The following is a 23,930-nucleotide window of genomic DNA, read 5'->3' on the forward strand; positions in this document are numbered from 1 at the left end:
CCGAAACGGTCCATTACTAGGCACAATTACGACGGGAAAGCCATATCGACACTCAACTCAGTGATGAAATGCCCACAAATATCCTCACAAAGTACAACTTTCGCCTTGGCTATGTGACTCGGGGGTTTCCAGTTGACCTCATAGGCGATTCGGACATCAAGACATATCAAAACTACATCGCAGATCCTCCGGGACTTGCTCTCCTTGGAGGATCAGTCCTCCGTTTTGTCGACTTTCCTCCGGGTGGAAGCAACATGCATAGAACACTGAGTATAGACTGTGGTGTCGTGCTAGAGGATGAGATGAAACTGGTATTGGACTCAGGCGAGAGTCGTTTGTTGAAGAGAGGGGATGTGATAGTTCAGCGTGGAACAATGCATCAATGGGTTAATGTGGATCAAGAGAAATGGGCTCGGATGATGTTTGTTCTTCAGGAGAGTAAGCCAGTAGCAGTGGCATTGAGCGGAGTTGAGTTGAAAGAAGAGTTGGGGGGTCTGGGTGATGAAGTGAGACCTTCTACCTAAACAATATGGGCTGGATTGGATCTGTTGAAGATATAGGGTAAGGATATTGAAAAGGGGGTCTAGACCTAGTATCCCAACTCATTAGTAGATGAGATTGGATTGATTAACGATGACAACCTTGAGAGGTGATAAAGGGTCCAGCCCATGTTAATATCACATAGTGTCCACCTGATAAGCAGCAGCTCTTTTAGCGTCCAGGTTACCAAGTGAGGTTTAGGTAGTTTCAGACGAGGTAACGTTAGAGGCTCTGAGGGTGATGCAAGGGTGATCGCGTGGGCGAATTAGTTAGTAGCCTCCACTCTTCGGGCAGCCCCTCAAACCTCAGACGCCAGTCCAGCCCAGCCCGTCCAGCCCAGTCAGGCCAAGCCCAGGGACTCTCTGAAGGTTCCAAAGTCCAAACTCAACGCGGAATGATTCAAACCTTCCATATCAAAGGTTCGCTAATATTAAATTTATGTCAACTTGACTCGCATCATCACAAAAACATCATTTTATCTCATCAAGTAGTCTAATCCTTGCCTCGCCACTCAAAAAGTTAGTCTAGTCCTCCAGTCCAGTCCAGACAACATTCCCTCAATCCTGGCTGTCATGCATCATGCGGATGCGAGTCTACCTACATCGAACCAACCATTTTCTAATCGCACTTACAGGACAGGGAATAAACTAAGCTGCAACGCAACATACCTACCTACCATCAAACACCGCATTCGACCCTCGAATTCTTCCTCTCCCACACAAGGAACCCATCATCTTATACATCATTCTTTCTGTATTGCCTCGGACGAAGCTCTACAGCTGCCGAATAACCCCATCGTACCATTCGAGCTCTGATGAGCTACTATGGCCAGCCCTTCGGGTGCTTCAGGCCATTTGGGCCCTGAATCTGCAGGAGAGTACAGCGCTCCCTTGTCGAGTAATTCCCATAGCCCACCACGTTCGATTAATAGTGACGACAACCAAAACCAAAACGACCAGCACGACCGCGACCAAGACCAAGACCAAGACCAAGACCAAGACCAGGACAACGACCGAGAACCGACATGTCCCTGGCAAACATCTCGATTCCACCACCAAGAATGCTCGCGATATTTCGACTGTCCATCTCACGCCATAGAGAGGAGTCTATCAGAGAGCGGCGAGGCAGATCGAGAATCTATCCATGGTTCCCATTCACCCGAGATACCTCCTCCAGATACCGATCGAGAACACACCGACCAACAGAACTCTCGTTTCTCAGACCAAGAGCTTGCGCAAGGAGTAAACAACGGTGATGATGCGCAAAGTACTACGGCCGACGAACCGGACGACGATAGAGACGCCACATCCGCCACAACCGATCCCGAGACGAGCGCAGAGGAAGATGCAGGCACGGCAGTTGCCCAGGAGCCAGAACAGCCCTCGGATAATCAACAGAACACAGAGATGGACGATTCGGAGAGCATATCCCAGAACAGGCGGTCTGAACAACAAGATTCTCCAAACACTCCTTCCGAGCATACAGAACATATACAAAGGCTCAGTCGAGGTACTAGCGCTACCAACACCCAAAGGGCTCCAAGAACATATGCGACGCCGTCTCGCGAAAGAATGGATGCGCCTTTGCCATCACTTCGACCCCTCCAAGAAGCTCTACCTCCGCTTCCCCGATCCGCTCGCCAGTCCGTATCTTCAGATTCGCAAAGACCTAGATGGCAACCAGATAATGAAGTAACATACTGTCCCATCTGCCATGCTCAGTTCAGTTTCTTTGTGCGTAAGCATCATTGCAGGTAAGTCAAACCGTGACCCTAAGATTCTCTCACTCCGTATACTTACCATAATAGAAAATGCGGAAGAGTCGTTTGCAACTCCTGCTCGCCGCACAGGATCATAATTCCGCACCAGTACATCGTTCGACCCCCAGGCTCTGAAGCAGCTATGCATCAGTCCCTGCTTGTGGACGGGCTGGGAGCCGGATACTTTGACGTGAACGACATGTCGGGAGGTGAGCGAGTAAGGCTCTGCAATCCCTGTGTCCCGGACCCGAATACAGCGCCACCACAGAGTCCGGGACCGCAAGCTACTCTTTCTCCGCGAGTTCCTCACCAAAGGTCTAGGAGCAATATTGGCGATGCTTACGGAACACTACAGTCGTCTAATCGACATGGTGCAGTTTTTGCTCCGGGAACTAGTGGTGACCCATATCGATACCTCTCTCCAAGGATGAGGAGTGTCACAATGGTAATTTTGCCTCTACCCCCTGAATTTGCGCCACATACTAACGTTCAACTTCAGGGCTCTACTTCGTCTGGCTCCTCCCCTGGCCCTTCCCACAGGAGACGTAGCGGAGCGCATCAGACACCTATCGAGCGTTTCCTCGCAAGTGCACAAGCTGCTTCTCCATCTTCATACCCAGAGCGATACAGTTCACTAGGAGAATCCTCATCTAGGCAACGTGCACTGCCGCCAACTCCTCAGATTGCCGAGGAAGACGAGTGCCCCATTTGCCATCGCGAGTTGCCATCGTCGAGTCTTCCCAACGCCGAAGCTCTACGTGAGTCTCACATCACCACATGCATTCAGACGCACAGCGCGTACGGCACACCCCGCGGCGGGGAAGGTGGAGCACCAGTTGCCCCTCGTCGGACAGGCATGTATACGTATGTAGCCACAGAGAAGGACTGCATCGACGACGCAGAGTGCACCATTTGTCTGGAGGAGTTCACAGTCGGAGTGCCTATGGCACGCTTGGAGTGTTTGTGTCGATTCCACCGAGCGTGCATCTCATCCTGGTTTGTCAAGCACCCGGGACGATGCCCTGTTCACCAGCACGACGGCTTCGGATACTAAGATCAAGTCAAGAGTTGATGCTTTAGAGATCATTGGTTGGCAAGAGGGATATTGCATATGGGAAATGGAGTAACGGATCTGGGGTTTGGTTGCTGTCAGCGTCTTTCATGCTGTTTAGAGTTTGAGTGAGTGTCTAGCCACTTTGCCTTTCATTCATTGCAAGAGTTGGGTGTTGGATATGGAACCTTTTGCCATCAATACAGAAGCAGTTATTGATCTCCACTATTGAATGAGAATATCAGTCAGTATTCTTGAAATTACACGAATGGAGGGAATAAACCTTGTAGCAGCTTGTTTTTGGGAGACAAGTTTCTTGTTATCTTCGCCGTGTGGGGTTGCAGTCATCAGCAGTAACGGGGGATCCTTGTTCGCCTTGAACTACATGATGTAAACCCTTGGACCCAGCACGAGGGATAGCTAACCCGAAAGGCTAACACTTTTGTTTCCTGATTACTTCGTCTCAAGAACGTCCACCATGCTAGTTTTGCAGAGTTTGTGAGTTCGAAATACCCATTTCTATGTTGCAATGTCCAGGGTGAGGAGGTTTCTCTATTCGAATGTCTAGTTGAAAGTAGGGATTTCTGTGTTGGGGTCGAAAGAACACCATCCAATACGCTGATCATTGTAGATTTAGTGATAGTAGTTCTTCCCCCAAGTATTTGGATGATAATACAATGCTGTAATCATTCCTTGTTCTTACCATCGCTCAGGTTCATTACTCTTTGCGTGGTTTCAGTACAACGCTGGATAAAGTCTTCGTACGAAACCTCACCTACAGCTGTGTACCGCAGTCTCAGAACGTTCGTGATCAGCTTTCGCAACCCAGCAAGTCCATCGCGTGGTATGATCTCGCGCTTATCCCCATCCCTCACATTGAATAATATGATGCGTGGTAGTTTCCTAGACCTGGACCCTAGTAAGTAGGCATATACACAAGCCTGGACGATATGCTCGTTGGTTAGCTGCGAAACAAACTTGATTTCCCAGATTGTCTTGTCGCTCTCCCCGTCTTGATCGCTAGGAGAAGATGTGACAATATCTGCTCGGCCACAGAGCTTAGTATCCTGGTCATCAACGTAAAACTTGCCGCACATTCCAACCTCAAACACCAAGTGTGTATCTACCAGCTCTTTATCAAGTCGACGCCGAGCAAGCTCAAGATCTTCATGCCTCATCCAATCAAACTTGTGATGTTCCATTTGTATCATACGTGGTAGGTAGCCAGATATATCGGCTTCATACCTGCAGGCGTGGCGGCAAAGCCAGGAGACCAGTCGTTGGGGATGCCTGGGCATGTTCTTGTTGACTTCCCTTTGGCCTACGCCCAGAGACTTCATCGTTCCTGAAGTCTCAAGCTCTAGGGCTGCCGCGATGACAAGACCGTTTATGTCGCTTACAGATTCGAAGAATCCCTTTTTCTTATCTGAAGCGACCACATTCTGTATGTCGATACGTCCGTGGCCCGACGAACGCGGCGAAACCCGTTTGACACGCACAAAGCGCTTGACTACTTTATCAAGAGCATCGTCCTGAAGGTATCGAGCTATTTCGGTGGCAGAGCAGGTCTTTGGAAGAAGAAGACCGAGCTGAAGAGGCCGACCGGGCTTGTCAGGTGGCTTAATGCGTGCTTTGTTACAGTCTGCTTTGTTACAGTCTGCTTTGTTACAGTCTGCTTTGTTACAGTCTGCTTTGTTACAGTCTGCTTTGTTACAGTCTGCTTTGTTACAGTCTGCTTTGTTACAGTCTGCTTTGTTACCGTCTGCTTCGTCACTTATCATATTGATGACCTCTGCTGTGTCATATACAGCATCAACAGAAACACAAGGCATCATTTTTCTTTTGTAGTTGTACAAAAAGACAAGCTGTTTTAGAGCGCGTGTCAGGGCCACAAAGACTTCATTGGGACATTTGTCGTCTGGTAGGTCGCGACCGAAATACTCCAAATATGAAGCGTCCATGCCAAGAAGTATTACCAGTTCGCGCTCACGGCCTTTAAACTGGTGAATGGTAGAGATACACATTTTCCCATGAATCACCTTATCGTTGAGAGGCGCATCGTCATCAATAGGTACAGATATAGGGATTCCATGAACCTCAGCCAGTGCATTGGTCAGATATTTGAGTGGATCGCTTTTGCGGACAGTAGGCGCTATGATGGCACAATTCTCTGGCCCATAACGTTTTATGTAGGGGGATAGCTCTTCGGCCAATGCGTGCTTGTCAAAAATATCACACCTTAGGACAATGGGTTTTGGGCCGTGCTTTGAGCTCGAGATGTACTGCTCTCCGCCCAGAAACCCCCGATTGATGAACTCGACCGTCGGCATGGGTAATCGGAAGCTTTTCCCTAGTTGAACCTTATCAAAAGGGTAAGGACTTATCGGACCTAGCAACTCTGGGGCCAGAGTCAGAAATCTCGGATCTGCATCGCGAAAACGGTATATCGATTGACGTTCGTCGCCAAGCACGACAATACGTGCGGGCTGACCTCCTTTTGCGACACTGTTGGACCGAAGAAAGCAAGCAACTAGCCAAAAGGTTTCCGGATTACAGTCCTGAAACTCATCCAAGACAACGATGTCAAAGGGTGTAGAATTCCACAAGGGAAGCTTGCCGCTACTATCAACCTTTCGAAGTAGCTTGAGAAGTTCCTTATCGTTTGGCACGGTTTTCCCCAATAGTTTGCCGGCCATGCCGTGAAAAGTGAAAACATCGCTGTTGTGATAATTTTCAAGGCGACGAGAGGTTTCACTCTGGAGTCTTTTTGAGAAGAGAATGCTGCCAATTCGTTTGTCTGGGTGATTCGCCGCAATGGCTTCTATCGTGGCCGTTTTGCCAGACCCTGGCCTTGCCGATACCACAACATTCTGAGAAGAACAAAGTTCCGCGATCTTTAGTTGTTGTGGAGATGGAGCGAAGGTAGACTTTCTACCTGTCGACTGAAGTAGGCGACAACTCGTTGTGAGAGGCCGAAGAGTTTTGCGCTGAAGAATCAGACGGACCTAATATTCCCGTCAGTAAAATAACTCCAATAGATTACCGAGCCCATCTTTGTTTACCGGTAGTGGTCGACTCCAGGCCGAGAGCCAGAGATGCATTATATCAGTTCACAGATAGGGAAATAGGATGACGCTTCCATGTTCGTTCACGATGGAAGGATTTCTCGATAGGGCTTTGAGTGTAGTATAACCTCGTTCATTTACAAGTAAAGAAGGCCGTGTGTTTTCTTAGATGTTCGAAGACATTTTGTGTTTGGTTTAAATGATTCGATGTATTATTTCTTTGGATCGTTGATTGTTGTTCTTTAAGCTAGTAGCCCGCTATGCTGAAGAGGAATATCGTAGGGCCGTTCCTATGCCTTTAACTTTTTAACCTCGATATCTATAAAGGCAACCGGAACAGAGTTCTTAGGAAGTTGTCAATTGCAGGGCAAAAGCTTTCTCTTTTCATTTGAATGGCATGTTTGTAAAGTAGAAAGAATCTCGTCGCGTAAAAAAGCCGGTTCAGAGAGAAAACAACGGCTTGTGAGATTATCGACCCAATGAGAAGGTGGATAACTTAGTAGTGAAAACACGGCATTTCATTGGGATCCTCTGGTTTGATTTAGTTTCCCATCTAACGTTAGTGTTCGGGTCAATTAGTGTGGCTGTGCATTCAATATGGGGATGCAGCTGATGGAGAAAAGGGAAGGCTAGAAATGCAAAGTGATAAGTAGTGGATTAGTAGACAATAGTCGACAATAGCAGACAACGGTATGGCGAGTGTCGAAATGAGATTATCCACAAGGGACTCTCCTGGTTATAAATAAGCAAGATAAGCTATAGGAGGCCACATAATTCTCATCTCGCCTTATTTCACGTCATGTTAGTTATCGTGGAGCCAGAGGGAAGTCATCACGACAGGCGAGAGGAGTCACGAATCCAGGGATCCGAACTGCAAGGGTCAGTGCAGACAGACGGCTGAGAGTCTATTCTTGTGAGCTACGTAACCTCAGCGGTGCTAGCGATCAAGGAGACAGGGGTTTGAGAGGCCTAAACTAAAACAAGACACCTTTCCTCGATCTTGGAAGCCTGGAAGCCTGGAAGCCTGGGATCCAGGTCCAGTTCCCTGACCCATGTCGCGCTGAGGGAGCTAGGGAGTGATTAGGACCTCCGTCACAAGCAAAATCGAGCTTTGGTCTTCCCCCAGACCATCAATTACGTAGGTCGTGTCCAGTTGCTTTCAGCATAGCAGGGGTCTATCATTGACAGGGTACGGAACAAGAGAGGGAATTTATCTTTTGGATATGGTGTGACTTTCATTGACTTGGCTTGTAGAAACAAGTAACTATTGTAAATAAATCGCTCTCTCCTCTTTGGTCAGCATGATGGCTCATAGTATTGTTAGAGGAACGAAAAGTCTCCGTCTGTGATACAAAGACAATGGGTAGCTGCGCTGCACTGCACTGCACAGTATAGTATGTATCTACAGCACAGCAAATACAAGAATTAGATGGAGGTCAGGGAGAACAAATGTTTCGGATCTACGTGTGCTCCCCAATATTTATTGAGGCCAAATGGCATTTGTCCATTCATTGCTTCGGCATTGTAGGATCCTCATAACTTACAGTGAATGGCGGTCCACTCTGCCGCGCTATTCCGGCCCGCAATCGCAACTTATTCTTCCTCAAGTAGACACGCAAAAGCACTCTTACCTCCACTGTTCTCAATCACTGTCTCAAAAAAGGTTCTGCCGTTAGTAACTACTCCTGATAGGTAGTGATGGGATGCGCGGGCAGGCTTCAATTTCCCTTGCTGAGCCACAAATTAGCTCCCTACTAGCGAAAGTGACTTGAAAGTGACCACTCTTAAGCGACATGAAACTATATTCATAAAAGTATCCAATCTGTATTCTGCTATCAATGACCTGTGCGCCGTCGATCAACATTCGGCGCAACTCACTTCAAGCTTGGAAGAAAGCCCATTCCTTGGACCTAACACTGAGCTGCAGCTGCAGGTTGCACAAGCTTGCAGCACAGCGCAATATAGGCTGTACCTATACCTGTCTTGTCAACTTGGTGCCAGGTTTCCCTCCACCTCCCATCCCAATTCCTTTGGCTTGGCCTTCTTACATCCTTCTTCACCCTCTTTTCTACTTTACCCCCTCCTTCATTCTCATTCTCTTCTCTATTTCCTTTCCTTTCATTTCCTAGCTAATCTCTCGTTGCCTTTTACTTGCTGGTCTCACCAGCTAGGCACGTAAACAACTTATTCAAAGCTAATAAACTAGCTCAGCTCATGTCCAAGCTTACAGCTACAAGCTAAGTTACCAGCTACAAATTATCAGGGCATCGCAACCTTGCACGCACCAACTTGGTCGCCCACTGACCTCACGAGGGTCGTTCGAAATCGCCCTCATTACTTGAATGTTTTGCAACGGTCTTTCGAGCTCAATCTTCACCAATTGACAACCGCGAACAATACAAACTTCCCATAGCAACACATTCCAGCAGCAACCGCAGCAACGCTGCTCGGCACAACGTCATGTCAACCGCCAGAGAAGCCGAGGAGCTCAAGCAGCAGGGTGTCGTGGAAGCCGCCGGCGATCCTCAAACCAACGTCACTGCAGATGATGCCCAAAAGTCCATCGTCCAGGCGTCTCGAAATGCTGGTGTCGCTGCTTTCACCTTCGACCCCGATGCGAGCCCAGAACAAAAGAAAGCTCAAGCCAAAGCTGTACGCACTTTCTCCCTTCCATTCGCGACTACAAACTAACAACGCTCTTGCGCAGGCCATCCCGCGTGAGCTCCAACAAAGCAGACGCCCCAAGGGCGCTGCCATAATCACCGACGTCGACGATGGCACCGGCCCCGTCGAAGACCTACCGGAAGCCAGCAAGGATGGAGTTTTGGACGTTGCTCGCGACGAACAAGGCAAACCACTTGCAGACGGTGCCGATCCCGAAAGCGAAGAAGTGCCATACTCAAGAACAGGATGGGCTCCGCAGCTGGGATGGCCAGAGGACGATGCAATGGCGCAAGAGAGTCTGCTCGATCATGCAACATGGGTAGAGTCAAAGCTTCCAGATACTCTGTACGGTGGTAAGTATCAATGCCAGCCGTAACTGCAGAGAGATCACTAACATGGCCAGATTGGTATCACAACACGGGCGTCATCATATTCGCATGTGTCACTTCCTGGCTCGTCGCTGTCTTCGGCGGCGGACTTGGTTGGGTCATTATTGTCATGTGTTTCTGCTCTACTTACTATCGAACATCTTTACGAAGAGTGCGACGTAACTTCCGAGACGACATCTCTCGCGAAATGGCCCTCAAGAGGCTCGAAAACGACAACGAATCCCTCGAATGGATCAACTCCTTCATGGTCAAGTTCTGGCCTATTTACCAACCAGTTCTTGCCCAGACCATTATTAACTCCGTCGATCAAGTCCTGAGTTCTGCTACTCCTGCATTCTTGGACAGCTTGAAGCTCAAGACGTTCACATTGGGTTCTAAGCCCCCTCGCATGGAGCATGTCAAGACTTACCCCAAGACTGAGGACGACATTGTCATGATGGACTGGAAATTCAGCTTTACCCCTAACGACACCGACGACATGACTTCCCGCCAGCTAAAGAACAAGATCAACCCGAAAGTTGTGCTCGAGATTCGAATTGGCAAGGCCATGATCAGCAAGGGACTCGACGTCATTGTCGAGGATATGGCCTTCTCTGGTATTATGCGACTCAAGATCAAGCTGCAAATCCCTTTTCCTCATATCGACCGTATTGAAATGTGCTTCTTGGAACGACCAACTATCGACTACGTCTGCAAGCCCCTTGGTGGTGATAACTTCGGCTTCGACATCAATTTCATTCCTGGTCTAGAGGGATTTATTCTGGAGCAAATTCACGGCAACTTGGCTCCAATGATGTATGCGCCAAAGGTCTTTCCTATCGAGGTCGCCAAGATGCTTGCTGGCTCGCCAGTTGACCAGGCTATTGGTGTTGTTGCAGTAACTCTTCACGGCGCTCATGGTCTGAAGAACAGCGACAACTTCGGTGGCACTGTTGACCCTTACGCATCCTTGAGTTTGAGTAGGCGCCAAGAGCTGGCCCGAACAAAGGTCGTTCCAGACAACCCCAACCCCAGATGGAACGAGACACACTACATCATTGTCACATCTTTCAACGACACCTTGGATATGCAAGTCTTTGACCATAACGATTTCCGCAAGTCCAAGGAGCTTGGTGTCGCCTCTTTCCCCCTTGAAAGTATTGAAGAGCTCAATGTTCACGAGAACCAGCGATTAGAGGTCATTTCTGATGGCAAGGCCCGCGGCATTGTTTCATGTGACATCCGTTTCTTTCCTGTGCTTGAGACTGTTAAGAATGCAGAAGGGCAAGACGAGCCCCCGCCTCCCTCGAACCAGGGTATTCTCCGATTTACTGTGGAACAAGCCAAGGATTTGGACGGTACCAAGAGTCTTGTAGGATCACTCAACCCTTACGCCGTTATGTTCTTGAATGGCAAGGAAGTCCACCAAACCAAGAAGCTGAAGCGCACCAACAATCCTATTTGGGACAATGGTTCAAAGGAGATTCTTATTACAGACCGAAAGAAGGCCAAGCTTGGTATTACAGTCAAGGACGACCGTGACCTTACAGGTGATCAAGTTCTTGGAAAATACCAGATCAAGCTCGACGAGATGCTCGAGTGCATGGAGCAAGGCAAGGAATGGTACAACCTACACGGTGCTCACACTGGTCGCGTCAAGATGATGGCGCAGTGGAGACCAGTTGCCATCTCTGGTGTGGCGAGCACTGGTGGCTATGTTACCCCTATCGGTGTCATCCGCCTGCATTTCAAGAAAGCTACTGATCTCCGAAACTTTGAAGCATTTGGCAAGTCGGACCCTTACACTCGAATTCTGCTCTCTGGTATTGAAAAAGCACGAACTGTTACCTTCCGAAATGATCTGAACCCTGAGTGGGACGAGGTCCTATATGTGCCCATTCATTCTGCTCGAGACAGACTCGCCTTGGAAGTCATGGATACAGAAAAGGTTGGAAAAGACCGCAGTCTCGGAATGATTGAACTCTTCGCTGCGGACTATGTTGCCCAAGATGAAACTGGCGAGTATCTAGTCCATGACAAGAAACAACTCCGGGAAGACGGCCTTCGTCTCCACAACAAGGGCATCGCCAAGGGTACACTGCATTACACGGTTGCCTTTTACCCTTGCTTGAATGTTGCTGATCCTGAGGATGAAGAAGAGGAAGAGAAGGAGAAGGAGGGGGAAGCAGAGAAGGACAAAGATTCTTCTTCTGGAGAGGAGCAATCTCCTACTCCTCAAAGATCTGCCGAAGCTGGCAAGTTCAGCGCCAGCTTGGACAAGCCCAAAGAGAACTACCTGGAGCCCCCTACACCCACCACAGTTGGGCGTCCCTCGATCGAAATGCCCAAGGGCCCTCGCAAAATCCGACTTTCTCCCGAGGAGCTTCTCAAGTACGAAAGTGGTTTGCTCATCTTCCGACTCATGGAGGCAGAGATGCCCGAAAGCCACAGTCTTTTGGAGGTTCTTGTAGACGACATGGCATACCCATCTTATATCTCTTCGACTGCTCGCAGCAAACACCACAAGTTTGAAGAGATTGGAGATTGTTTCATCCGTGAGCTTGACTTTTCTCGACTTACTCTTCGAGCTCGCAAAAAGGGTGACGACGACGACGATCTCCTGGCATCGCTCGCTGGCAACACCTTGGAAACGCTCAAGCAATGTTTGGTAAGACTCGTACAATAACATCATATACAATTGTCTAGACTAACATCTCGACAGAACAACCCGACAACTTTGAAGCTCAAGGGTGAGGACGGGCGTCCTGCAAGTGTCAAAGTCAGCTTGAAGTACATCCCAGTCAGGATGCAACTCGACCCAAGCGAAAGTATTAACAACATGGGTACACTTCGTGTTGATGTTCTCGACGCTACCGATCTTCCTTCAGCTGATCGTAACGGCAAGAGTGACCCTTACTGCAAATTCGAGCTAAATGGCCAGGAGATTCATAAGACCAAGGTGCAGAAGAAGACATTGAACCCCACATGGAATGAATACTTTGAGGTCAACGTTCCTTCAAGGACTGCTGCACAGTTCAAACTGACTGTATGGGATTATGACTTTGCGGACAAGCCCGACTTTTTGGGTGGAGCCGACATCAATCTCGAGTCTCTGGATCCGTTCAGACCGTCTGAGACTAAATATATTCTCGACGGCAAGTCGGGAAGCGTGCGCATCCGACTTCTATTCCGACCCGCCTATGTTCAGCGAGCACGTCAGGGCACATCCACCTTTGGCGGCACTTTCTCGTCAGCTCCTGGGCGTATCGTCACTGGTGTCGCCGGTGCACCTATCAAGGGCGGTGCCGCTGTGGCGGGAGTTGTTGGCCACGGCGTTGGTAGGGGTGCTTCATTCCTCCGTCGTGGTATCTTCAACAAGAAGGACAACAACAATGACGTTATCGAAGAAGACAATGAAGTTGTTGAGCCTCAAGGATTAAGCCCTAATGGTAACGCTGGTGCCAATGGCGGACTTCGCCGATCGCCTGCTATTAACGAGGAAGGTAGCTCGAATGGCAGTCGACCCCCTACCAGCAATGGTCATGTTAGGTCGAAGAGTATTGGCCAGTCATCAGTTCACAGCGCCAACCCAGGAGCTGCGCCGAGCGGCACGGCTTCCTTTACTGTGGTGGACGCTTCAGGCTTTCCTCCTGCGTCTGATCTATACGTCGTTATCACACAGATCAGCCCCAAGGAGAAGACAGTGGGTAAGACCAAACACTTCAAGTCCAACAGCGGACAATGGACGTTTGGCGAGACTTTCAAGTTCCCATGTTCACCCGATACACAATTCAAGATCGAGGCCAAGGGACAGCACACTTTTAGCAGCGATGATGACCTAGGCGAACACATCTACTTTGTCGATGAGTCAGGTTCTTCTGTTGCTAAGGAACTATCTGTTGGTAGCGGAACTGTGACACTCAAGAGCAGTTTCCAATCGACGGAAACAAACTTGGTCCCCGACAGCCCCAAAGCTCATATGCGTCGAAGCTTCATGAGTAAGCGGGATGGGCGAACCAGCCGGGAAGTGACACCAAACCCTTAAGCCACAGCTTTGGTGTTGAAGAGGATATTTTCATTTTACACGAGTCTGAAGGTTGATCCTCGCTATACATGATGTTTCTTTTCACGTCATTGTTTTTTCTTTGTCTTGATTCGAATTCAAATCTTGGTAATATCTAAGTTCACGTTGGAGAATGGAACTGTGTGTTCTTTTATGAACTGAGGAGAGAGGAAGATGCTCAATCAAGCAAAGGGGTGGTGGTAGAGCGAGTGTGATATCCTCGTTTGACGGTTTTGTTAGGCGTAAATTGGGTACGAGGATATGGAATTGGGAAACTTGGCATGGAACCTAGGAAGCGATCAATGAGTAAAACCTACGTTTGAAATAATTCATAAAGTCAGCGATTATGATATCTTTTAAGAGCAAATGTGCTTCCATGTTGGTGATGTATTTTGAATGCCTGAGACCTAAGGCAGTAATCGATAAAGCATAAGGCCACCCTTTTGAGGGGTAGCGTCACTGAGCGCCTGCGGTACGTACCGAATTTGGAGGTTCAGTTGACGCGCGCATTGGAAGCTGCCTGAGCCTCAGCTTCCTTGTCTGGAGCTACGCATTCCCACCTCCATTTCCACCTTGACAATCTATCATCCACCTTTTGCCGCCAACAACGCCAATTCCGATCACGATATAACGAAAACATCACGACTCGATAGCCTCGATATTTGTCAACTAGAGCAAGGCTGCCTTCGGTCGTCTAAAAGTCACCGAAAGCTCGAGGATCCGAGGCACTTGAACAGCATCAGCTTCGACCCATCATTACAAGTCGATAAACTCCCGACTACTACTTCTCCAATACAGCCAATATGGACTCCCTCGTCTCGAAATATAGCCGGCCTTCGTACGAGCAGAATGAGCCTTTTGACGAGCAGGATGAGCTTCTGAACTCTATGGGTGATCTCTCGGTCAAGTTTGCCATGCCTCCCGTTGCTCAGGTTGGTCATTGAAGCATGGAGCTATCTAAACCTAGCTCTACTCTCCGTTGCTGGCGGCCAGACTAACAATCTTCTGCTTGCAGCCCTCATCATGGCTTCGCGCTGCCACAGATGACCGATCCAACCCCAACTGTCCCATCAAGATCGCTCACGGAACCACCACTCTCGCCTTCCGCTTCCAGGGTGGTATCATCGTCGCTACCGACTCCCGAGCCACAGCCGGCAACTGGATCGCCTCGCAAACCGTCAAGAAGGTCATTGAGATCAACAGCGTCCTGCTAGGAACCATGGCTGGCGGTGCTGCCGACTGCCAGTACTGGCTCGCCTGGCTCGGCATGCAGTGCCGCCTCCACGAGCTCCGACACAAGCGCCGCATCAGCGTTGCCGCCGCCAGCAAGATCCTCGCCAACCTCGTCTACAGCTACAAGGGTATGGGCCTCAGCATGGGCACCATGTGCGCCGGAGTTACCAAGGAAGAAGGTCCCGCCCTTTACTATGTCGACAGCGATGGAACTCGCTTGTCAGGTAACCTCTTCTGTGTTGGGTCAGGTCAGACATTCGCCTATGGTGTTCTCGATGCCGAGTACAAGTACGACCTGTCAGAGGAAGAGGCTCTTGAGCTTGGAAAGCGAAGTATTTTGGCCGCCACTCACCGAGATGCCTACTCAGGTGGTTACATCAACCTGTACCACGTCAAGGAGGAGGGCTGGGTGAAGCATGGCTTCAACGATACCAACCCTATCTTCTGGAAGACCAAGCTGGAAAAGGGCGAGTTCACCAATGTGACAAGCAAGTTGGATTAGAGGGCTTTAGTACTAGGAATGAAGACATTGAGCCTATGAAGTGAGGTATACACAAAAATATAGTGTTATCTCGATACAGAGCGTAGAGCTCCCAAATGGGCCTGGTAGTGTACATGGTACATATAATGGTACAGATCTGCTCACGATTTTCCAATCATTACTCCTTCAGTCTCTCTTTATCCAGCCATCGACGCCCAATATCCCCTCCCCAACCTCAGGGTCCATAGGCCACTTTCCAATCCCTGTGATGCTCAACTCAGATTCATACCCAGCCTCAAACATCTCCATACCCGTCCAAGCTATCATGGCCGCATTGTCAGTACACAGCTCCACGGGTGGCGCAACAATCTCCATCCCCTCGTAACCCCTAACAGCCAGCATGGACCGTAGAACGTGCATGAGAAACTTGTTGCTAGCAACACCACCCGCCACAACGAGAGTCTTGGCAGCTCGTAGCTCGGGCTTGTCGTCAAGAGCGATACATAATCGACCTGCGAGGTGAACGAACGCTGCCATCATAGTGTGCTGTGCTAGAGTGCGACGTTCAAGGATGGACATGGAAGGGCGGGATGTCGCCAGATCATGGACGTGGGTATAAATACTGCTGAAAGAGAAGGCGAGCTTGCGAGTTTGTCGGAAAGGCGTGGGGATGTTCCAGTCGTAGCCTGTGGGTGAAGGAGTCATTTCTGCGGAACGGGAGGCCGGCGGCGTAAAGACAGCTTCGTAAGCGGCAGTTGTATCAGCGCCTGGTGGAAAGGCGAAAGCTTCCAGAAGACGGCCGTACATGACATGCTCGCTCGCATCGAATATCTCGGACGGCAAGATATCACGAGCTGTCTGGTCAAGGAGGTTTCCAATGGCAATGTCACCACTCGTAGCGACTATGGAGTGCTCTGTCAGACCTGTTGAGTGAACAAGCTGAGTATGGCCGCCAGAAACAAGAAGAGAAATAAAGGGAAACTCTGGCCCTCCTCTAGACTCTTCTGCTTCGCCCATACTCATTCCCAATGCTCTCGCCAGTCGTGGTGTCAGAGCATGAGCCTGCATATGATGAACACCCACCAAGGGTACGCCCCAAGCAACAGCCAGTCCCTTTGCCATATCCAGTCCAATTCCTAGATTCGAACGCATTCCTGGTCCGCGAGTTACAGATACAAAGTCCGGAACCTGTTTTCTCACGCCACTAGCGTAGCAGATTCTCTTGGTGTCTTCATCTTCTGCAGCTGGTAAAACGTCTAGCGCACGACGAACAAGAGGTGCTAAGGCTACGCTGTGGCCTTTTGCTGCTACAATAGGATGTATCCCTTTGAAAACGCGATTGTCCGAGGATATGCGTTCGTTGAAAAGAAGTTCTGTTGATTGTGAGGTATGACGAAGGATAGCGACACCTGTGTCGTCACATGATGTTTCAATCGCGAGGGTCGTTAGAAGGCGCCTCTGTCGCTGGATGCCACCTAAGAGCGTCCTCCTATTTCCGCTCAATAAGATAGACCGCATCTTGCGAGATATTATAAGTTGATCCCAGATACTATGAGACCAAGTGAAGTTGAAATTTAGAGGACGAACGGCCCCACCCCAACCGTTCGCGTAGAATATAGAAGTTCTCACCCAGTACTCTCTACCCATGAAACGTATTAAGATATGTATATATCACATGGCAAAACTAAACATATACTGGAAAGAACGTTAGTATAGTGAGACTTATCAGTGTTCAAATAATTTCAATTTTGGTAGCTAGTAAATCATAATGCCTTTTAGGCTTGTTTGTACCTTGACGCCTATTCCCAATGCTTCCATAGGCGATGCTTCGTGCATCTCGTCATTAAGCAGATTAAAAGTAATACGATACTTATACCCAGTTTTTCCACTCACACTTGCATCCTCCGGTCCCGCCGTCGAATCCGCCAAGTTTCTCATCACCTCCAGCTCTGACATTGATCCATGGACCGCCCGCCCCAATGTTGTTGACGAGCAGCTTGGGATTCTCATCGTCAATGTTTTGTCTGTCATCGATAGGCCAAGACCAGACAAATTTCTTCTCTCGATCTCCTCCATGTGTGTCCATTGTGACTGTAACAGGGTACGGCATCGTTCCTGGTCGAATGAGCTCTGCAGAGCCGTCGATGCCACCCTTCTCCTCAGAATCGATCAGTTGCGACGTGTTGGCAGCCAACTTGCGTGTCCAAATCTGGACGAGCAGACGTGTCTCGGCCCATGTCACAATGAAATCTGCTTCTGTCTCCTTGCTGCCACCATCCTCATCTAGCGGGATATCGCCCTCTTTGGTGTCGTTGAGGACTCCTGTGGACTTGAGGAAGATGGTACGCTTGAAATATGTGTAAAACCCATAGTGTTCCGTTGGAAGACCACGATCGTAGAGGCGTACTGGCTGTTGGACTGGCTGTGGAAGTAACACTGCGGGCTTAGGAGTACCATCCTGGTTGAGGTCGGGTGGTGGGAGAATGCTACGGAGGTCAGGGATACTGGAGTTCCCCTCTGCCTCATTTTGTCGCTTGGCAAGCTCTTTGCGCTCGTCCTCTTCGGCAGGGTCAATCAAGCTGATGTAAAAAGGGGTTGGCTCGCCTCCTTTTTCATCAGACTGGATTCCGTCGGTGGTGTTTCCCAAAAACCACATTTCCTTAAACTCAGGTGGATCAGGACTGGGCTTGAAGTCGGGTGTCTGCCGTGCTCGGATTACGTCTCCGGCATTCACGGCACTTCCCATGCTTCGACGTGCCTTGACCGAAGGCGCATCTCCATTGGGGGTCTTCCAGTTCTCACGGGTACTGTTATCCCACTGGATCTGCATCATGATAGTAGGCTGGTTGGCGTTGTAAGGCTTCACGGAGTCGTGCTGTTCCTTGGGCAGAGAGCAGCTCCACATAGTGGATGGCTTGGTGCAGCTACTTCTTTCCATTGTATTGTCTGGTCCAACGATGGACAGGTCTCCTGTTGGCATAGGTGGAAAGTCTGTCAAGTTAACCCAAATTGATGGCACTTCTTCTGAATGCTTGGGTCGTGTCAAAACCACACCCAGAGTGATCGCCAGAATTATGATGACGAGAAGAATTCCCAAAACAATCATCCAGACTCGACGGCGTTGACGACCCTCGCGTCCTGTTCGGCCAAAACAACCTCTCTTTGGAACACATCCTCTACCTCTCCAGAAACCACCCAGGCGGCGAGCAATGGATTCTTCCTTTTCATCCCGACGTCTCTGACGCTCGGTCTTGGTCACAAAGCCAGCATCGCTGTGTGGGTGTTCACGTGGCACTGCTGTACCCAAGGGGCGTGTCGGAAGTGGCATTTGTGAGAGACGCAAGTTGTCTCGAGGAGCGGGCGTGAGCGGGATATCAGTCATCTGATCGGCTCGTTGCGAGGACATCGTAGACGAGAGGCCTGGAGATATGGGTCTTGGAGATGCAGGGGCTGGAGATGGAGATGGCGGGAATTGACTTTGGAGCGGATGTCCAGGTGGGAAGACTGCTCTGTATCTGATAGGGCCAGTCTGACTTGTCTTTTCCGGTGGCGAGTACGCAGGAAGCTGCTCGCCGACGCTCTCTTCTTCTTCTGTTACAAGAATCCGAGGTTTCTCTGACATAGTGGTGGCTTCGGGGACTGGAGATGCTCTTGCGGTGGAAGGGCCAGACTCGCTTTCCTGAGTATGCTCGATACGAGGCGACGGTGTCCGGCGTGGTGTTGGAGCTTTGACAATGGGTGTCTGGAATGAAGCAGGATTCAACTTTGGTGTAAGATAATCTCCCTGTGGGCTTTTTGTCTCCGGCTTGTTCCACCATTCATCCCCTCGAACACTCCTTGGAGATTCAGTGTACACCTTTGGGCTGGTAGTGAATGTGAGTCGGTTCTCCATAAAAGGAGTGACAACATGGTGATCCCACCAGCCACGGGACTTGGATGCAGCGCTGTCGGGCGTCAGTACTGATGTCTTTGCCTTGATTTGCTTGTGTGGGCTTGGAGTTCCATCTTCTTCGAACAACGTGCATGGGGTACCACTGTCAGACTCATCAGGAGTTCTGCCTCCTAGCTCCAAGCTGATGAGCCTCTTATGAGCTGATTTCTTGAAGTTTGCTGGAACGGCTGGTACGGGAGGGACATTGCCAGCCGTGGTCGTACCGGGAGACGGGAACTGTGAGTATATACTGGAAGTGTAGCGAATGGTGCTGAATGAGGACACAGTATCCGGGGTGTCGGGTGACCATACAGATTTCTGTTGGGCAGGTACCAGAGGCGAAGCTGAATTGTTCACAGTATTACGAGGCAGGTATGGTTGTGATGAGGGCTCGATGGGTGTTGGAGTGGTATCGTATCGGGAAGCGATACTCGCTTCTTCAGACGAAAAAGCCAGGCCAATAACAATAGGTCTATCATCTGGTGAAAGCTTGTTGTCCGGGGTGCGAGCTGACTGAGCTGGTCTGGCTGATGACTGCGGTGATGCAGTGGCCGGACTTTGGTCTTTACTCTTTTTGAACCAGTTCCAGTTCCCTACCGAAGCCGAGGTCGGTTCTCCTTCCAACGCCTTCAAGGCAGCCGCATCAACAAACTTTCCAGTACGTTCAACCGGTGTTGGCATGTAGTTTTGGCGTCGAAAAGACGACATGTCGGTGATGAGCTTGATCCCAGCCTTTGCATTCTGGGCCTTTTGTCTTTGTCGTGACTTGACCCGATTGATCCTTGTAGCAGAAGCTCTCGACGATCGTCGTGCGGCAAGCTTCGAATTTCTAGCTCCGACGTTCAATGGAGAGGGGAAGACTTGCTCACCAGCGTCGATCGGTGTGATGGGCTCGTCGTCTTCCCACTCCTCCCATTCTTCTCGACGTCGGGGTTGAGTTTCCGAGTATGGCGGCGGGTGCACCGGTTCTCGTGGCTGGATCGTGTTATTCATTGTGTAAATCGTGATGTATTAGATATCAATAGTGAGTGACTCGATGTGACAAAGATTAAAGAGTGTAGCAGCAACTAGTCTTTAAGCCTGTAGAGCTGAGTTGTGGGTGGTCATGTATCTTGCCGTTTGTATGATAGATGCAGAGAACAGTTTGTATGGTTTGTGAGAGAAAGAGTGTTGACGAAAGAGATGCTTTGTTTTAGAATGAATGAGTAGAACGAACAGAATAAAAAGTAAGTTAATGATTGTTGTTTGTCACAAAGGAAAGAAACCTGAACAATAAGATGTGAATTGCTTATTCACGTTCTAAGCAAACAATGTCAACAAGATCTAACAAGGAAGAGAAAATGAAAGATGAAAGGGAAATAAAATTGTAGCAAAGAGAAGAGTAGAACGAGAACAATAGACAAGTGAATCAACAATAAGGACACGGCCTATAATACCGTACCACCTCCCGCAACTACATGCTATGCTGCATATTGTTGGTGGTAGTGGATCCTATTGAAGGTATCCGTAAATCCCATCTAGATTGAGCAAAATCAAGGGCGCAAAGCTTCTTGATTGGCTTCTATCCAGAAACCCGCATCTATTCGCTGCAGGGCTAAATAAAGCATTCAAGGTCCAAACGTTGAACAATAGCTCATAGGCTATGAATCAAATGACTTGGCGCATCCTTGAGTGTAGAATAGCCGCCCTCGCTCTGGGGTTCGACCTTCTGATTGGCCAGCTCTAGGCGCCGACGTTGGAGTGTGTGTGATTCATAGGCCGTTGGATTGGCGACCGCGCCTGGAACCTGCAACTGCAACGTCAAACCAGAAGCGAATTGACAAGGACTAGGGAGATTGGTCTGAGGCGAGAACAAAAAGTGTCTCTCTTGGAGATGCGGGAGAAATATCGATTGGATCACGTCCCGATCAAGAGGCTCTCCGGGTGAGAGTGTCCGGTATCCGGCATCATCCAGTTCGTCAGTCCACACACGTTGGTGACAAGGAATATCGGTTCTCTTTCTAGAACTACAACCACTTGGCCTAGTATGAAGTGTTCGTTGGCTGATCGAGACTAGAGGTTTTATGAAACTAAGCCACGTCGAATGCTATCTCGCAGCCATTGCAGCAATTCGCAAACGAAAAAAATTGCTCAATTCCGACAAATAAGTGTCTTGGATGGTGTTTTCTGCTAGCTTCAGATGTAAATGGTCAGCACAGGTCTCTGACGTGAAGTGTTGTGCAATTTCCTGTTTATTTAATTTTCTTTGGCACATCCGGAGGTCGGGCTTCTTGTACGACGATGGGGAGTACAAGAATCAATAAGAATTATTCTGCACTTCCCCGCATCGATCAGGTCTCTAAATTGGTCTGGCCATATCCAGGCCGATGATGCTGCAGAGGCCGTATTGCCAGCCAGAAGAAGCCTTCGTCGCAGTTCATGTCGGTGTCTGGTCATCCGGTTTCTGGGCACTTGAGCGAGTTTCGCGGGAGGCCGCCAGATATAGGCAGATACTTCGAGGCGGTTTTCTCTTCTTTCTTTTGTTACACCTATCGTGCCATCTTTCGCAGCAGACATGACGATACTTTGGAAATGGTGGAAGGGAGGAGGGAATAGGATAGCCTCGGTCACGTGCTGCAACATCCTAGCTTCTCGCTGTAGGTAAGGGACAATGAAGATGAAAATGAACATGAGAGCAACTTAAACACAGTAGCCAGAAATTAATAATTCTAAGATTATAACTATTTGGAAGTGCTTTTCAATCTTCAGAAACTATAGTTTTAAAGTGATAGTTGCAGAGTTCGTCTGTTGTAAGTGCCTGTTCAGAGCACAATATATGTCGAGGGTTTGTACCTCGTTCTTAACCTACGCCACTGGGAACCAGATGTTGAGAACAGCCCCAATATCTTTACTGACATCAAGAGTCATAGTGTTGCGATTTATGTTTAGACAAGCAGAAGAATGGACTGTCGTCAAGATGTTGAAGGTGCTGGAAACTGAACTCGAACACGTGTCACAGCACGTGTAGCCTATTTGTCACAACTAACAGGTTTCTAGAATATGTGCATATTTACATCCAAACTTGGCTAAGATTTGATGCAACCTACCAGTACCAAATCATGGGCACTCGACCTACGAGGCAGAGAAGTCGGGAGATTATTTGGCCGTGCTTCTAAACACAAAAAGAAACTTCTGCTAAAAGGTCCTTATTCATGACTGATGGGATTTTGTTTCTGAGTAGTCCAAGAATGGGAGGTCTTGACTCGATTACTTCCACTAACCTGTCGGTATCCATCCAGTGGGCAAAGTGACAGGCAGCACCCCTGAATCCTGAACCTAAAATTCAATGACCACTGAAAGTCCAGAAGGGCGGATAATTTACATGAGGAATGTGGGGTCAGGTCCTGAAGAAACATCATGAGCAATCAGGAACAAGAGTCCAGAAGGAATATCACTATAAGAAGTATCATATATTGAAGCTTCCGGCAGGACTGAATACAACATCATTGTCTTGAGACATGGCTGATAACTGCTATATAGTGAGTGGCAACTCCTACCTTAGTAATTTAAAAGCGTGTCTCGCAGGTCGATTGTCTCGGTACATTTTTGAGAATGGATTGTGACGTAATTTCACGTTCGTTTTTTCTTCATCATCTCACTTAAGATAGGGGTCCAAGCCATTTAAGGCTAACCGACTGAATTAATCTTTACCGGTTTAATCACAGGCAAGACAGTTGAAAACTAATACAACGCTTCTCAAAGAGGCAACTCAAGACGCATGCAATGAACTAAGAGGCTGACTGCAGCTTGTCATCTTTTTGAGACAAGCAAACAGGGACTCTGTGTCTGTCCTTGTGCCTGTGCCTGTACCTGCATGGATATTTGTTGCACAAATATGAGATGTGAGATGAGATATGGATCCCCTGGGCTAGAGGAGGAAAAATGGAAGGAAATTCTTACAGGATACCTTCAAACCCAGTGTAGCATAGCAGCATCTTGGCTTGAATTTGCTAGGATCCCCTAATCCTTTTTTGAAAAGGAACTATAGTCCGTTCCCCTGAGAGTGCAACCACCCACATGGCCTTTGCTTGGCTTTCGTAGGGGTAAATTGACTGATTGTACTTTTAGTTCTTGATCCTTCAACGTCGACTTCCTTTCGGATTTGAAGCGAACGATGCAATACGAGATTCTTATCGAAAACGCCTGCCCCCTAGGTAAATAAACAGACTCGGCTAATTCGTTAGTGTACCGTCTGTCGGCTACCGCATCTCAGAATTGCGACATCCACCAAGCACTCGATCGCACTGTTTACTGTTGCTTACGCTTTGCTGTCGCATTACATCGCCTTGCACTGCATCATTACACTACACCGCACTGCACTCATCCATTCTGCTGCTCGCAGCCGGGTTGGCCGTTTAATCCAAAATTACACCGAATTCCCAACGGCACTCTATTTACGCTACCCACCAGACCGGGATAGCTTCGATACAGTTGGGCCAGAAGCTATTCTATTTTGCGCTGCGCTAGGCCAGGTTCTCTCTTGCTGCGGATTCCATCATCCACACCCACTTCGACAAATACGGGCTGTCAGTCCCTACCTAACCTTTTTCTGTCACCACTGCATTGCGTCGTTACACTTACTTCATCGACAGGTCGTCCAAGCCTCATTTGTTTTATACGTTACCTCGACCATTCCTCGTATACCGTGATTCTATCGACACACAATCTCACCCATCACGATACCCGATTGCCACACACTAGACCGCTCACGATCTTCCCACTTTGCGCCACATTTC

General features: G+C 48.9%; 6 protein-coding genes across 6 annotated transcripts; 4 read left to right on the plus strand and 2 right to left on the minus strand.

Moving 5' to 3' along the window:
- Positions 1-68: 68 nt before the first annotated feature.
- On the plus strand, positions 69-524 carry EDB82DRAFT_477051 (uncharacterized protein; the record flags this gene model as incomplete). Its single annotated transcript, XM_065608079.1, has 1 exon — positions 69-524. One exon carries the CDS (start codon positions 69-71, stop codon positions 522-524), a length of 456 nt encoding a protein of 151 aa, XP_065463832.1.
- Positions 525-1,364: 840 nt separating this feature from the next.
- Positions 1,365-3,353, plus strand: EDB82DRAFT_526405 (FYVE zinc finger-domain-containing protein; the record flags this gene model as incomplete). Its single annotated transcript, XM_025726799.1, has 3 exons — positions 1,365-2,293; positions 2,348-2,744; positions 2,799-3,353. 3 exons carry the CDS (start codon positions 1,365-1,367, stop codon positions 3,351-3,353), a joined length of 1,881 nt encoding a protein of 626 aa, XP_025581330.1.
- A 683-nt stretch (positions 3,354-4,036) lies between these two features.
- Positions 4,037-6,451, minus strand: EDB82DRAFT_477053 (P-loop containing nucleoside triphosphate hydrolase protein; the record flags this gene model as incomplete). The annotated part of the gene is made up of 2 exons (XM_025726801.2): positions 4,037-6,355; positions 6,413-6,451. 2 exons carry the CDS (start codon positions 6,449-6,451, stop codon positions 4,037-4,039), a joined length of 2,358 nt encoding a protein of 785 aa, XP_025581331.2.
- A 2,027-nt stretch (positions 6,452-8,478) lies between these two features.
- On the plus strand, positions 8,479-13,875 carry EDB82DRAFT_447662 (C2 domain-containing protein). Its single transcript, XM_025726802.2, has 4 exons — positions 8,479-9,067; positions 9,123-9,432; positions 9,483-12,115; positions 12,170-13,875. Exons 1-4 carry the CDS (start codon positions 8,876-8,878, stop codon positions 13,490-13,492), a joined length of 4,458 nt encoding a protein of 1,485 aa, XP_025581332.2. The 5' UTR covers positions 8,479-8,875; the 3' UTR covers positions 13,493-13,875.
- Positions 13,876-13,915: 40 nt separating this feature from the next.
- Positions 13,916-15,328, plus strand: EDB82DRAFT_217799 (nucleophile aminohydrolase). Its single transcript, XM_065607238.1, has 2 exons — positions 13,916-14,442; positions 14,526-15,328. Exons 1-2 carry the CDS (start codon positions 14,314-14,316, stop codon positions 15,243-15,245), a joined length of 849 nt encoding a protein of 282 aa, XP_065463833.1. The 5' UTR covers positions 13,916-14,313; the 3' UTR covers positions 15,246-15,328.
- Positions 15,329-15,410: 82 nt separating this feature from the next.
- Positions 15,411-20,148, minus strand: EDB82DRAFT_477056 (glycoprotease family-domain-containing protein; the record flags this gene model as incomplete). The annotated part of the gene is made up of 3 exons (XM_065608080.1): positions 15,411-16,742; positions 17,016-17,050; positions 17,118-20,148. The coding sequence occupies 3 exons, from the start codon at positions 20,146-20,148 to the stop codon at positions 15,411-15,413; spliced, it is 4,398 nt and encodes a 1,465-aa protein (XP_065463834.1).
- Between the last annotated feature and the right edge of the window lie 3,782 nt (positions 20,149-23,930).

The sequence above is a fragment of the Fusarium venenatum genome (assembly GCF_020744135.1).
Source record: "Fusarium venenatum strain MPI-CAGE-CH-0201 chromosome Unknown EDB82scaffold_3, whole genome shotgun sequence".
NCBI lineage: Eukaryota > Fungi > Ascomycota > Sordariomycetes > Hypocreales > Nectriaceae > Fusarium > Fusarium venenatum.

Bases quoted from the DNA above. Each gene is read 5' to 3' on its own strand.
- EDB82DRAFT_447662 (XM_025726802.2), top strand. From the start codon at position 8,876: ATGTCAACCGCCAGAGAAGCCGAGGAGCTCAAGCAGCAGGGTGTCGTG. The intron at 9,433-9,482 runs GTAAGTATCAAT...TAACATGGCCAG, and splicing joins TCCAGATACTCTGTACGGTG to ATTGGTATCACAACACGGGC. The intron at 12,116-12,169 runs GTAAGACTCGTA...ACATCTCGACAG, and splicing joins AAACGCTCAAGCAATGTTTG to AACAACCCGACAACTTTGAA.
- EDB82DRAFT_217799 (XM_065607238.1), top strand. From the start codon at position 14,314: ATGGACTCCCTCGTCTCGAAATATAGCCGGCCTTCGTACGAGCAGAAT. The intron at 14,443-14,525 runs GTTGGTCATTGA...TTCTGCTTGCAG, and splicing joins CCATGCCTCCCGTTGCTCAG to CCCTCATCATGGCTTCGCGC.